General features: G+C 45.1%; 1 protein-coding gene across 1 annotated transcript in view; it reads right to left on the bottom strand.

Moving 5' to 3' along the window:
- Nucleotides 1-15,444, bottom strand: part of LOC109973190 (metastasis suppressor protein 1-like) — a 43,015-nt gene extending 27,571 nt beyond the window's left edge. The window contains 3 exon segments of the mRNA XM_020622593.1: nt 5,129-5,202; nt 7,079-7,140; nt 15,281-15,444. Coding sequence (XP_020478249.1) covers nt 5,129-5,202; nt 7,079-7,140; nt 15,281-15,352 — 208 coding nt within the window. The 5' untranslated portion in view covers nt 15,353-15,444.
- Nucleotides 15,445-15,450: the final 6 nt, after the last annotated feature.

Below are 15,450 nucleotides of genomic sequence, written 5' to 3'. Positions count from 1 at the left end.
GGACGTCAGTATCACATGTAACTTGAAGCCATTTAAACCATCCTGTTCTGGCAGCTGCTCCACATTTTGGATCAGAAAAAAAAAAGAACAAAAAGAAAAACACTTGAAATATTATTGCTACTTCTTATCAACTGGTTCCTACGGCGGAAACAGGTCAATGTGAGGCTCCAGTGAAATGCAACGGGGTTTTAAGTAAAGCAGCAACTGACAGTGGAGCTCAGGTTTCCCCCTGGACCCTGAAGTATGGGAGCACATAGCTACTGAGTGCGACATGCAGTAAAAAGAAGGCACTGACAGAACATGGGGCAGAGATGAAGAGTAAAGAGAGAAGGAAAACAGACCAAGAAACGACAAATGAGAGTCTCAACAACAGAAAGAACAGTGGGTAAACTGCTTCAGACAGAGGAGGACTGACAGGGAGGAGGACGGTTACTGCAGTAGACAACATCTTTACATAACAAACTGCACAGACAACACTCCTTGTCCAGCTACTTCCACATAAAACACAATACGTGTGTCACAAAACTCCCAAAACCATCAGCTGGAGAAAGAACCAAACAGCCTGCTGGACAAATGTGATCAGACTATTGATCTTGTTAAAGCTGTTAAAAGATTATTGATTTTGTTCACTTTGAGTTTTAAAGGATACTGCATCAATTTAGCAGTTTTTAAAAAAAAGGCTCAGAACTGATGCAGCAGATTGTCTTTTTTTTATTCCACACCTCCTCCTTTACCAAAACCTGGTGCCTACATTACCCACAATCCACCACTGACAGTCTGACAGATTCTGGTGTGTGATGCTAATGTTGTCCAGAGCCTCAAGCAGAGATGAGGAGGGTCAGACTGTTTCAGGTCACTTCTTTTTAATGCCACACTGTTCACACATCGAGCAGAACTACAGCCCGACACCTGGAAATACTCTGATGGGCACAACCTCCACAGCTCCCCTCTAAACTGAAAAGAGGCCAAGCTTTGCTTGTTCAATGCTTCACCTCTATCTGACCTTGACAAGCGTCCTAACAGTCTGCTGTGTGGCGACTGCAGATATGACATCACTCACCTAGATGAGGAGCTGCCAAAGGAGGCCATCTGTGAGCTGTGAAGACTCAGCCCGCCAACACACACACTAACACTGCAGCAGCCTCCATGGGGAGTCTCCTCACTACGTTCTGTCTGAAACACACACCAGCATGCAGTGCAGACGAGCTCTAACGGGTGACAGATGTGTGTCGTCTGCAAAATGAAACCCACATTTCAGTCATTCTCAGCCGCCACATGATCTGGCCTAATGATACAAATCACTTAACGAGACATGTTGCTCGACAGTTTCCACGATCAGCAGCTGGATTTAACAGCTTCTGAATTCATATGTATCCTGTGGTTAGCTTGGATCCACACCACAGACAGCCTGCACTAGAGTTCGTGGCCCAAGATCCACTGTTTCACCAGGTCCAAACAAAGCACAGTGAACCAGGAGGGCAAACGAACCAGGGTCTGTCTGGAGCTGGTGTGAGAACACCTGTGTGCGCTTCTGGTCTGTGTCTGGTTGTCGCGGTTTGGACTACATGGCCTGGCTACAACGAAGGGAAACTGAGTGAACAAACATCACCAGGAGACAAAATACAGACTCCACCGGCCTGACAGTCTCCGGCAGATCTAATTACTAGACGTAGATCATCCTCACTCAGATGGAGATATGGCTTTAGCTGCAACCTGCAAACCATGCTAGAAACCGATTGCTGTTAAAGACAACTCGCCAGTTAATGTCCCACCATCTGCAAACTAAACACCACATAGAATATGAAAAACGTTCGGAGTCAGCGCTCTGCGTCGGGACCAAAGCACAAAGCATTAGTGGAATCATTCTGCAAAGCAACTTCAGTGTTTGTGAACTGTCATACCTGAACGCTTCAGTTTTATGTAAATGTGACCCGTTTTCCTTAAACCTTGTTTCAAATAATACCATAGGCAACAATTAAGATACTAGTTACGAGAGCGAATGTGGCTTTATTTATCACATTTTTCAAGGATGCAAAATATCGTCTGCTTATTGTTAACGACAACATTTAAGAAAATATCTGGATATCATTTTTTTGTCAATATCACACACCCCTATGCACAATGAAATAATGAAAATATTTCTAGATATGTACATCATTTTATTTTTCCAGTCACTTCCTCCCTTCCCTCTTCCTGCCCCCACTCCTTTTCCCCATCCTCTCACTTCTTCTGATCTCTCCTCCTTTCTTCTCTACGCTCCTTTTCTCCTCTTTTCAACACCCTCCATTCAGGCCGGCTATCCCTGCACTTCCTGTTCTCCATGTCCTTTCACTTCCCATCTCCTCCCGTGTCCTTTCCTCTCTCCAGCCCAGTTACCGAGTGGTGACATATTCGCACGACCAGTGACAAAGTGACGACGCTCACCGGCACAGAGAGGATGACGGCCTCCCTGCCAGCAGGTTGCTATGGTAACCACCGATCAATATATACACACACACACACACACACACAGTCAGGTAGAGAGAGAGGTCACCTGCTGTGGCTGATTTCCTGTGTGTGTGTGTGTGTTGGATACAGTAAGACCATGATCCTCCATGTTAGGCTCCAACTGTCAACACAATACAGTCACAGAGTAAAGACATTTAAAGCAGCTCTCTCTCTCTTCTTTGATTTGCTTTTATTTCCAATGGAAACAAAGATATTTTCCTGTTTTTTAAATCATTATTGTCCTAATTTTAGACAGTTTGTGATTAAAACTCAGTCTTCCTGACTTCTGAATGGACCGCTACAAGGGCTGAAATAAATAAATCAATAAATCATTTATTACAACTGCTAAGTCATTTATTCTGCATCATGTCCAAGTAGATGAGATTAATTTCATATATTACAGAAAACCACCATCAAAGTCCAACAGTAAACATGTTTCTCATTTTTGACTGTATTTAAGAAATGTTTGCATCTTAATTATGTGACACTGCAATATTTATCAGAAACTCTCTTAAAACAACAGGAAAACAGAGCAAGGCTTCTGCTGACGTCAGCAGTGGCTTCCAACCTGGACTGGTTATTGGTTTTATTTCAATTTAAAAAATTTAAAATCTTCTGTGAATTATTTTGATTTCAAAGACAGTCACAGTGAATATTCTTGGTTTCAACCACCTGTATTTAACATTTTAGCCACAATCATCATGTTTGATAATAGAACATTATTAATATTTTATCAATAGACTGATCAATTCATGGAATACATGCCAGTATAAAGCAGATAACTGGGAACAGCTGATGCTCCTGATAGATGAGAGCTCCATGATAGATGGAGATGAGATGAGCTTGTGACGCTCAGAGCGAGACCTGCAGCGATTTCCATCTCGTTGCTAGGAGCACCAGCAGCAGCTGGACGGACATGACAGCCAACAGCCTCCCTTCCTCCCCCTCCATCCATCCATCTTTTTCTGCCGTCCCTCCCTCTGTTTCAGTCTAAAATGTCACACTTCTCCCATTTCCAGGGCTACTTCCCTCTGCTCCTCACCTCCCACATCTTTCCATCCTTGTAGAAATGCAACACAACAGGGATGAATACTGACAGGCACAACCTCTTACAACACATCACTGTCTGCAGCTCCAACAACACCAACATCTTAGACACAAAGCTCACACATTATTTCCCTGTCTGTGATGTTCCTGTGTTTTGGTTTGTTTTTTTAACTGTTAAGGAGCGATATTGATATTTGCTTCAAATTCTCCAAGAAACCTCCAGGAATTCTCTGTTTTCCCCTCTTTCTTCTTGTTACTCACTTTAAAATCCCTCATACATTTATTTTGTCCCCTGGGAGGTCCTCGAGCCTCAGGTTGGAAACCCTCCTCTATACCACACCAGTTGTGTGTCTCTTAAACTTTACCTGTCATTTAACACTGAGGAGGCATTTTGTTCATGAGTGATTCCCCACTTTGTCTCGTGCACACTCACAAGGACACACATACACACAAGTGCACAAAGATGATCATGTCACTTTAGCTTTTCCTTTTCGCTGTCACCAAATGCTGCTCAAGGGGGATTTGTTGATTTTTCCTCACTTTGTAAAGTGTCCCGAGATGACTTTAGCTGTGATTTGGCACCACAGAAACAAAAATGAACTGAATTTATACCACTTATCCACAGACGGTGGTACCATGCCAAGAAATGCAGCAATGCACCAGCAAAGTCAGGGAGGAAGACGACTGTAAGACACGGACATAAACATAGACGGATCTAAAATATATAAAAATCTCAGCTTTAACAATCTTTCAGCGAGAAAGCAAATCACCAGACCTCAAAGATACACACACAAGAAAAAATCCTGAATACCACGTTGACAATGCAGCTGACTGATGTGCAACATTTCCCACCCAGTCGCATTGAAAACCCCAGCCAGGTAAGTCTGAATGTCGGTTAGCAGCAACCTCTTCTTTAACGTTTTCATTAAAAATGTGTGTGAGCTGTGGGGAGGACGACTGGCGTGGAGGGGCGTGGATCCATACGCCTCTAATCATCCCTGCAGTTGCTGACAGAAGCCAATAATTTTACATACAAGTGAACCAGCTACACACACACACACGCACACGCACACAAAAGCTGATTAGAGAGCAGCTGTGACCCAGAGCCCCAGAATCATTGTCACAGTGACAGATTGTTTCCTCAGCCACGGCTCTCATTATGACAGCAAGTCGCCTCGACAGGAAGATGGGCCACATCCAGCATGGTCACACACACACACACACACAAGTCCACCTTAAACACTAGTATTTCCCTGTGGGGTTCACAAAAACAAGAGACAGACTTCAAGAAAAAAAACACAGTTCTTCATAGTTTACCACTGAACAGTGTATCTGCGTGAGACACACACAAACACACACATCTGAACACACACAACCACATCTTCCTGCTTCATTTAATAGATCCAGGATGTGACCCCTACTGATGTTCCAGTCAGGTGATCGAGAAGACAGCCTCTGCTGATCGGGTGTTAATAACGGAAACTTGCAAATCAACAGGTCTAAACCTCACAAAAATGTGTACGCTGCCTGACAATAACAACACAGTTCACTGAGATGTGCCCATGGCATACACACACACACACGCCCATCCTACCTCGACTGTTGGTTGCCAGATCGGCCACTTTCTGAAAAGCGTCCAGGAAGGCGGCAACTGCCACGACCGTCATCCTGGGAGACACAACAGAGGGCGGTTTAGTTTACAGGTAGATCGCCTACAAAATAGTCGCTTCAATTTCTTTTGAAATTCTAGTTCTTGGAGCACTGATTCTGATGTGTTCAAAGACAGAGCAAAATATCACACTGAACCTTTTAATCATTTGTTTTGGATAATTTCCATATAGTATTTAATTTTTTTTTCATCACATTCTACTTTAATATCCACTTAAACACAATTAACTTTTGATATTTTCCTTGATTGTGGATTCAAATTTGATAAATGACATTGCAGTTCCATTTGATAAATTCACTGTATCTTACTGGCAGGCCTGCCTGCTGTGACTGGGCAGGCACGGTTTGCGTTTGGTGAAAGTTCTGCTATAGCACAGTAAGCTAACGCCATGGCAGGCATATGCTTCGACAGTTTGTAAATAAACAGTTTGAGGCATGTTTGCATTTTTACACTTCCTGTTCCATCGGCCCAAAGTCTGTGCTTTTTTGGGTTTTTGGTTAAGATGCATGAAATAAGGTCCTAAAATTAAACATCTTCATGTTTTATTTTATGATGTAAAATGTGATTTTTTTTTTTTAAAGCTTTTACGTGTCTCAACAGGCTGATGCTAACAAGAGGCTAACTGAGGAAGAATGAAGTGTTTGTAGTCGGCTTTGACCTCTGGTGACCTCTGGCCCAGCGCAGACCCTCTGGAGGCCGCTGCTGATCCGTCTCATTGACAGTGACTTCATGGTGGCGTCGTTAATCTCTGGCAGCCACAGAAGGTTAATTGAGTTGTACAGGTGTGTGTGTGCACATAGAGGTGGGTGTTAACGGCAGGAAGAGCTGATGCACTGGCTCTGAGGCAGCGACGTGCAAGAGTCTACAGTGTGTATATATGCACACCTTTCTACGTGTGCTTCTACGTGTATATAACCTTCTGTGGTGTGTGTGTGTGTGTGTGTGTGTGTGTGTGTGTGTGTGTGTGTGTGTGTGTGCGTACGTGCCCATGAACCACAGACGCAACAGAGCAGGAGAGGCGAGCTTGACATTTAAACACTTAATGAAACAAACTGACTGGATTTTCATGAGCTCAGGTTGTACACAGCGTCGATGTGTGTGTACCACTAGTGCACACATGTGTAATGTTTGAAACCCCAATGAGACGACTGAAATAATGTCGACCTCCGCAGAAAAGCATGAGCATATGACCCATCACCCACCAGTGTATAAGGACATGTTTAAAGTTAACTGTGGTGTAGCACTGAGTGCTCTGGTGCAAAGGCAACCAGGGTCACACAGGGACATAGAACTGTCCCACACAAACTAGTTTTGTGTTGTAAAGCAGACAAACAACACAAGAAGTGCACGTCTAAGCTATTTGTTGTATTTCTTTGGTGTTGTTGATAAATGTGCTTGTTTTTGTTTGTTTGTATTTGACCTGTTTTTAAAATGCGACACACATCAAAGCGTTTTTTTCACTGGCTTGTGTTATTAGTGTGTGGCCCCTCATGTTGTCTGTACCCACCAGTGGTGGTGCAACTGTGGAAGCACGTGTGTGTGTGTGTGTGTGTGTGTGTGTGTGTGTGTGTGTGTATATATATATGTGGACGTGTTTTTCCTGCTACGTGGGGACTTCTTCCTGACTCCATACCAACTCATGAGGACCCATTTCACGGTGGGGACCTAAATTGAGGTCCCCATGGGCAAGAAATTGAATTTTAGGGTGGTAACATGGTTTAGGGTTAGGTTAAGGTTAGGGTCAGGTTTAGGGTTAGGCAAGTAGTGGTTCTGGTTAAGGTTAGGGTTAGTCTACAGGAAATGCATGTAAGTCAATGTAATGTCCCCATGGACTACGAAACATAAACTGTGTGTGTGAGTGTGTGTGTGTGTTACCTGAGCTGCGACTGTAGCTTGCTGGCTTTACTGATGAAGTCGTCCCAGACGGGGTAACTGCCCTGAACAGGACGGAGAAGAAAACAGGAGTGAATTCCCATGAAAATGACACATTCTCCACGGCACAAACTTCAACATCAGCTGCGCAGCAGTGACTGTATAAATACAGAGACATGATTGTGTTATTATGGACAGTTTATAATGAATTCCTAGTCATTATTCTTATTCAAATTTTATTTGTATAGCGCCAAATCACAACAAAAGTCATCTCAGGACACTTAACAAAGTAAGGTCTAAACCTCACTGTTATTATAGAGGAACACCCAACAAATTCCCCCTGAGCAAGCACTTGGCAACAGCGGGGAGGAAAAACTCCCTTTAACGAAAGAAACCTCCGACAGACCCCGGCTCTTGGTGGGCGGCCTTCTGCCTTGACCGGTTTGTGTGATGGATTATCTTGGCAAAGGAGAAGTGCTCACTAACACAGATTTAGACAGATTTGTGAACAATATTTGAAAGAAATAGGCCTTTTGTGTACATAGAACAAGTCGTAGATCTTTGAGTTCAGCTCATGAAAAATGGGGGCAAACACAAAAGTGTTGCCTTTATAATTTTGTTCAGTGTACTTTAGGTGGTCGGGGGACAGACAGTCTCTATGGGCTACTGGGAGTTTTGGGTGCAGAGACACAGAGAGGCATGTAAGACTGTGACCCTGTGTCCTGGTCTCAACTTTGGGTTGTCATAATTCAGGTTGTAAAATAAACTAGTCCATATTTCTAGATATGGGAGCTGCACCATCCAAAGTGGGATGGATGTCATCTCTGCTAATCAGTCCACATTTCCTCAAAATGTTTTCCAGTTGTCTATGAAGCCCACATCGTTTTCTGGACACCACCTGTCGTCAAAGGTCAGACTGGGGATGGGTCCAGAGAAAACTACAGCGTCTGACATTGTTTTAGCAAAGTTACGACCGACTCAACATTAATTTTAGGGACCTCAGACTGGTGAAGTTATCGCCAATGTCACTAACAACATTACCATATTTACGCTTATCCTTAGTCAGCAGCAACAGACAGGAATCGATGTCGCCTGCTCCGGCCCCAGAAATACATTTGACTATGGCCGCCAGTGTCTCTAGTTTCATGCTTCTGACTATGGAGTCGCCAATTACCAGAGTTGTTTTCTCAAACATGCAGGTGATGCACCATGGGCATTTGTTTCAAGCGAAGACTCTTGCCAACTGTCCCCCAGCCACCTGGCTGAGATCCCGACTGATTGGGAAGCGCTGGGGGCGGCGTCTGTTAAAGGTTCCGGGAACAAATGATGGCAAAAGACTAAGTCGTGAGAATGTGTTGCTATAATCTGAAACCTTCACAAATGTGTCAGTGACCAGAAAACCAGACAGGTCACGGCGGCCACTGTCCTTCGTTATGATCAGGATCTGTGCTGAAACAGACTGAATGCACTAGTGTGTCATTAGGTGGCACCAGTATTAATTAAATGTCTGAAAAAGAAACACACCAAGGCTGGTGTGACCCATAGAGCAAACAGATCAATACCATTGATCCATATGCCCCACCTACTCCAGCCCCTCTAGCAAAAGCCAAACAAGCGCCCCCCGGCATACAAATACAGTTTGGGTCCTGTGACCAGGTTCAATAGGAGACAAAGTGGGAGAAGCCAAATGCTGCAGCTGGATGCCTGTGCAGGAAGCTGGCTGCATGGAGGGAAACGCTGGGCCTCTGCAGAAACAAGCTCTGCTTCTAATGTCAGCAGGAGGCCCCCGATGTTTTGGGGTGGGTGGGGCCTTTTTTTCTGCAGCAAAAGATCTAAAGCGTCTTCACTCAGTGGATTCTGTAGTCTACCCTCAGGATTTACTCTTTTTTTTTTTTTTTTTACCACTGAAACTCTCACGAGAATCCTGCCAATAAAACACACGTTCATGCCTTGCATATGAAACCTGATCACATGACCACTGCTATACTGATGTTGTATACAGAGAAAGGACAGCCACAATAACTTCATAACATAATGTGCACAGCTTTAGACACTGAGCTTCAGACAGTAAAAGTTGAATCAACAGCAACTTTGTGTGTCACTGTGCTTTAAGTGTACTTCACCAGCCTGGGAGGCCTCTTTTTCATGCATAATCTGACCCCCAGCTCTGGAAGCTTTTGGAGCTCAGTCAGAATTAGTCTAAGTAATAATAAACCAGTGTTACATGTTCCCAAACGCACGGATTCTTTCCCCTGATGCAGTAATACTTAGACAGAGCCACAGGCCTTGGTGCTTTCAAATAATGGGGCATTATTTTGTGAAAATTCAACAGAATCCTGTACAATATTAGGAAGCACAAAGCCTTTTCACCACATATTGACGGGCTCAGGGTGTGAGGAGGCAGCTGCAGCTGCAGCTTTGGACGCTTTGTCTCTTCTGCCACTTACAACACCTGAGCAATACATTGGACTCCAATGGCCTGTGACGGATGTTACACCATGTCTGAGCACGTTGGGGTTTTTAACTTGTGTGCATTATGTGCACTTTAATGGAAAAATATATTATTTTAACACAACACTCACATCCCGTATGTACGTTAAGAGAAAAGGTCGAGAACTAAATCCACGTTTTGGTGTGCAAATACATTCATTATGTTCTAGTGTTTTAGTAGAGTCTGTGTTTGGGTTTCCTTACTGCCTCATGGTGGAGGGATACATCCCACTGCCCTCAGGACGAAACAGCAATACACCTCCAGTACACACAAAGACTAGGATGAAGATATCAGGGGCGGAAGAAGCACTCACATGTTATGCTGAAGTCAAAATAGCATGACCACATTGTAGAAATACAATTTCTGCATTTGAGATTTTACTGAAGTAGAAGTACAAGTCTTAGCATCAAAGCAGAGATGTAGGAAGAAGCATCGTGCTCTGAGCCACTTCAGACTTATTATATTACTGATGACTGCATTAATGTGTGCATCACAGTCATTTTAATTACTGTGTAAACTGCTGGGTGATTACTGAGCCCCACCCCAGGGACCAATAAGGTCTTATTTTAATCTAAGATCATTATTTATTTGTTGATTACATTTGAATCTGCACTGCACCTAAAGATATACTGTATATTAGAAGCAGTGGAGACAAAGAAAATGGAAACTCATGTGCAAGTGCAGTACTTGCTTCAGTGTACTCAGACTGCTGATGCCTCAGCTCAGTTTAACAATGCATTATTTCACAAACTGTGTGTGTTGTTGGCTACATGGGGACATCTTCATGATCACCATGCGGCGGTGGAAGCACAGTTACAGTGACCAGTTACTCTCAACGTCACAGGACGTACTGAAGCTGCACCCAGTTTCCCTCTGCAGGACGTCACCGGGCTTCGATCCCAGCATGTCGCCTTTCCTCACCAGCCTCATCCCGCTCTGACAGCGCAGCCCAGCTGGGTGTGTTCAGCCTCCTTCCGTTTGATGCCCGGTGTCATCGCCTGGATACCGTTTCTATGGTAACGCTGCTGCTGCAGCTGAGCTTCAGACACAAGGATTTGTGGAGAGGGGAGGGTCACACCTGTCTGCATCCTGACCCCAACACACACACACACACACACACACACGTCTGTTCTTCTGTCAGTTCATCTTCCTGCTCTTCATGACTCATTAATCATGCCTTCTATATTTATATGCCCATCGCTCATTACCTCCCCTGTCTCTGTGCTCAGACACACACCGAGTGAGGGCATGGCCACTCCATCTATCGGTCACTGAGAACATAAACTGTCACCATGGCAATGCTCGGCAGCGGCAGCCCACCACTGTGCTTGTTTGGCTCTATGAGCTACTGCACAGCTTTGAGCAGAGAAATCCCTGTTTGCTTCTTCTTTATCAGTGATCGTGTGAGAAAACAACAGAAATCTCCCCAAACTTCAGCGACTGTTCCTTCGTGGCGTTAAGGCCAGTGAATTCACTCCAGATTGTCCTGTCTTCTGTGAGGATTTTTGAGCATTAGAAATGAGATCGGCCATCTCTCTAGGGGGTTCCAGCTCAACTCGCACTGAGGATGTTACACCACCAGCATCGCAAACCTCTCGGCTACCAGGACACATCACCAAGTAGGTCTTCGTGGATTTGATACTGGAGGAATGTCAAGCAGGTAGTGCCGATGAAAGGAAACAGCAGGGTGGATGAACCGACACCTCCTGCTACCTGTCATTAACGCAGCTAAAATGTGGCCGGCTTTTTTTGAACCCATCCTCCAGTAACTCCAGCAATCTGTGGGGTATTAGAAACTGACAAAAAATAAACCCAGTGGATTTCAGCTGTTAAGAACAGGGCCGACACCACGTCAGAGCTCCGACAGAGAGCAGAGCGCAGAAGGATCCCAACAGGTCGCTCTCCACAAACAAACAGAAAGTGACCCGTCTGCCGAGGTGATGACGCCAGTGCACTCGCCCTGTCCGTGAGGTTTCCATGACAGCGTTGTTGATACCGATACAATGGTTTCAACTACCGCTGCAGAGGAGAGTGGGATTATTTTAGCTGGGAGGTAATTACGCCGACGGCTCAGTCCAAGATAAACAGTGATTAGCATTCAGCTAATACGCTCAGTGCCACTAGTTTAAACCACACACACCCTGGCTGTTTGGCAGCAACAGTGGGGGTACAAGGTTGCAGCAGTTTTCACCACAGCCCTTTTCACAGATGTTAACACATTTGTTTCAAATCCGTGCTGATACAATACTCTGCTTCCTGCCAGTCAACTGATCTCACAGGAAGAAAAGCATGTCTGCTGTGGGAAACTGTCCCTCCAAGAAACGTGGCCTCACCTAGGACCATGCTGTGAGCTGGACGGCTGCTCATGTTGCAAATAATATTCTGTCCAAAAACCGACTGCTGGCACTTTTTATAATCAACTCATTTAACAGAAATAAATTTAAATGATCTAATACACATGCTGGGCGGTATGTTGGAGCAGTGGTTAGCACTGTCACCTCACAGCAAGAAGGTTCCGGGTTCTGGACTGTTACCTGTGATAGGGACTTATTAATTAAAATCTCTTGTGTCCTCGCGCATTTTTCCTCCAGCAGTCACTTCAGTCCTCGCTCGACTGGGACGACTTCTGGGTTGGGTGAGGAGCAACCAGATAAGAGAACTGGGATTTACCCTTAGTGTTGTCTCCTGAGCAGAGCCCAGATGTAGTCCAGCAGCCAAAAATGCCCAGAAGTAAAACCCATGATGAGTCGATTTCATCCCTGATTGTCTCCACTTTAACCTTCTCCAGCTTAATTTACTTCTGTTAAAACCAGGGTTCATTGGAAGCTTAATGACTTTGGGTGGAGAGAAGCACCTGTTCCTTTGACCGAAGGTATCAGCTGACAGTTTGCAGCTGAGACCGTACGACTGTGGAGATTTTGTTTCTTGAAGGATGTTAAGTCAGAACTTTTAAAATGTGACAGTCCTTTTCCTCTCCATAGGCCGGACACACCTCATGTCGCTGTGTGTCCTCAGCAGCTTGGTTTGGGGCTGCGGCTACCAATTGTTTGTTAAAGAAGTATTTTATGGACCGACACCCTTTCATTGGTGATTGGACACTTTGGATGAAGGACATGAGGAAAGGACATCTAGAAAACATGTTTCTTCAGCTCCTCTCTCCTCACATCTTACATGGACAGGACACAAGGAAAAGACAAATGAGGGAAACATGGACACGATTAAGGGAATGGGGATTTACCTCAGTGCAAGTTCCGGGTACTTTCTGGGACGGAACGGATTCAGTGTGTTGTCATATGACAGGGAGGATGACTACAACAAACACAGCACAGCTATAGTTTCTCTTTCATCTGTGTTAACTAGTAGAACAAACTGTTTACACACAGTGCAGCCCTGTGTTTGCCCCTTTAGTGGGATAATCCAAACCTCTTCCGTTCCTGCAGTATATCAGACACACAAGCAGATGTTTGATCCCGGCTTCATTAACCCCGTGTTCACATGCTTTCCCTTTCATTAAACACAAAGATTGGAGGATGAATGAAGTCACCTGACTCTGCAGCCCGACTGTACAAACACAGAGACAAAAGCTGTGCGTGTCAGAGACAATGAGAGGCAGCAGACTGGAGTCTCCACAGTGACAGGAAAATCTCTCCACCCACACTGAAGGAAAACCTGCGCCTGAGAGTCATGTGTGCAAATTCAACAGCAGGCTGATTTATGGAGTTAGGAGGCTTCAGCCAACGATGAAAAGGCAGAATTACATTTAGTGTTGTCGCTGTGAGTCTCATGTGTGTTTCTAAGACCTGATGACAGTGGTATGGTTATGTCACAGATTTATTTTGGTAAACACATTCAGAGCTCCCCACCAAGATACACAATGACATGCACCACAAATGTGGGTCATTTTTCAACTTTGAGAAAATCTGTCTTATGGAGGAGACAGTGAACCACAAACAGCCTCAATGAGGAAGAGGAGCAGAAACTAGGAGGGGGAGGAAGAGGAGGACCAGAGGGAAAAAAGAGGACAGAAAGGAGGATGAGGACAAGGAAAAGGAGGAAGATCCGCAGGAAAGCAACAAGGAGGATTTTGGTAGACAGTAAAGGAAGATAAGAATGAGATGAAGAAAGGATGAAAAAAGAAAAATAAAATTACAAGTGGGCAACAAGAAAAGAGAAAAAGAAAATGGGGGAGGCTGGTCTGAAAATAGAAGGAAGAGGAGGAGGACTGAGGAGGAAAAGAAGGCAGGGGAACTAGGAAAGGAAAATGAGAGTGAGGAAGAGAAAAATAAGAATGAGAAGAAGAAAAGGAGTAGCAGGAGGAAGAATAGAAGGAACTCTGAGGAAAGGAAGAGCAGGTGGCAAGGAAGAGGAGAAAGAGATGGGAGGAGAGGGAAGAAGATGATGATGATGATGATGAGGAAGAGGGTGTGGCAGCTCTTCCTCTGTGAGCCAATCATGGTATCTATCCAAAACCACCTGTCTGTTATTATGTCACAGCTGAAACAGGTGCACGTGAGTGACTGCACGGTGCGCCTCCCCAGCGCACACACAGCTGGTTGATGTGCACCAGCCCTGCACGCGATTACCCTGAACTGTCTCACCGGTGTCTGTCCCCGGACAGGAGCCGAGTCCATACATGGTTGACGTTACGCGCACACTGGAGCAAAAACTGTAGCTACAAACTGCCAGTCGCTTGAAAACAGGTTCAACTGGGCCAAACAATAACGGTTTCTGTCACATCATCATCATCTGCAGACCGTCTTCTCAACGAGAACTTAATCATAGGTCGGTTATAACATCTGGAAACATCTCCAGATGTTTACAGTGACCAAATCCTCACATTCCTGAAATGGAACCAGCCACTTGTTGATATTTTCCCTGACTAATGGCAAAAAGGGTCAAAAGAGATGAATTCTCCATCAATCGATTAATGGAAAAGGTCAGAGAGTGGTGGAAAATGCTGATCACCGTTTGCCACGAGCCCCTAAAGCCCGACGTGACGTTTCCATCACTCATTTTGTCGAAATATTCTGTTTAGGATCATGCAAGACAAAGAAAAGCAGCAGAGTCCTGTCGGGTCATTTATGCTTGAAAAATTACAATTAACTATCAAAACAGTCGCCGGTTAATTCTCTTGTGATCAACTAATGGGTTAATCATTCAGCTGTTGTATTTATGCTCCTTAAACCATATTCCTGTGCGCTACTGTGCAGCGGATTTGACTAAGAAACGATGAGTTTCAGTTACTGTTCTGCTGCAGCACAATAACAAAAGCAAAAGCAACCTGTGCACAGCTCGTTCGTTATTCAGCAGCTGCCTCTGAACCCAAATCAGTCCCAAACATCGCTCCCGTAATGAAAAACGCTGTGAAACCTTCCTGCACTCGGGAGCCGCTGGCCTGACGCACTGGCACAGCCTGCGTCGGCCTCCCAGGACGCTGTAGCCCTGCTGGGAGGACGCTGCGGGCTGTCAAGCCTGCAAACCTGGACACACCCACCTCTCGCCCCTTACTCCCCCTCCTGGATAATTAGCAACCTAATGACGACGCCAGGAGACCTGGAAAAAGGCGAAACAAAGCGGCTGCTCTTCCTGGTTCTGTGCAGCAGGCTCAAAAGGAGCCTGCGGGCTGATGCCGGAGCCCTGTCCGGACTGTGTCACGTGTGCGACACCGATTTTAATCAGAGATCAGCAGAAATAGTCACGTTCCTTCATGTTACCTTCATGTCTCCGATGACAGTCTGGAAAAGCCCCCCCAGCGCGCTGCACTCCCTCTCCATCACCGTCTCCATCTTCGACTGCGTGAACGGAAATTACAAACTGTCTCCCTTGGAGCTCCTGTAGTCCATAAATGAAGTGGCAGGAAACAGAATGATTAAGGGGGGGGGGC

Source organism: Monopterus albus, unplaced genomic scaffold (genome assembly GCF_001952655.1).
Source record: "Monopterus albus unplaced genomic scaffold, M_albus_1.0 scaffold283.1, whole genome shotgun sequence".
Taxonomy (NCBI): domain Eukaryota; kingdom Metazoa; phylum Chordata; class Actinopteri; order Synbranchiformes; family Synbranchidae; genus Monopterus; species Monopterus albus.
This window is presented reverse-complemented; position numbering and strand designations above follow the sequence as displayed.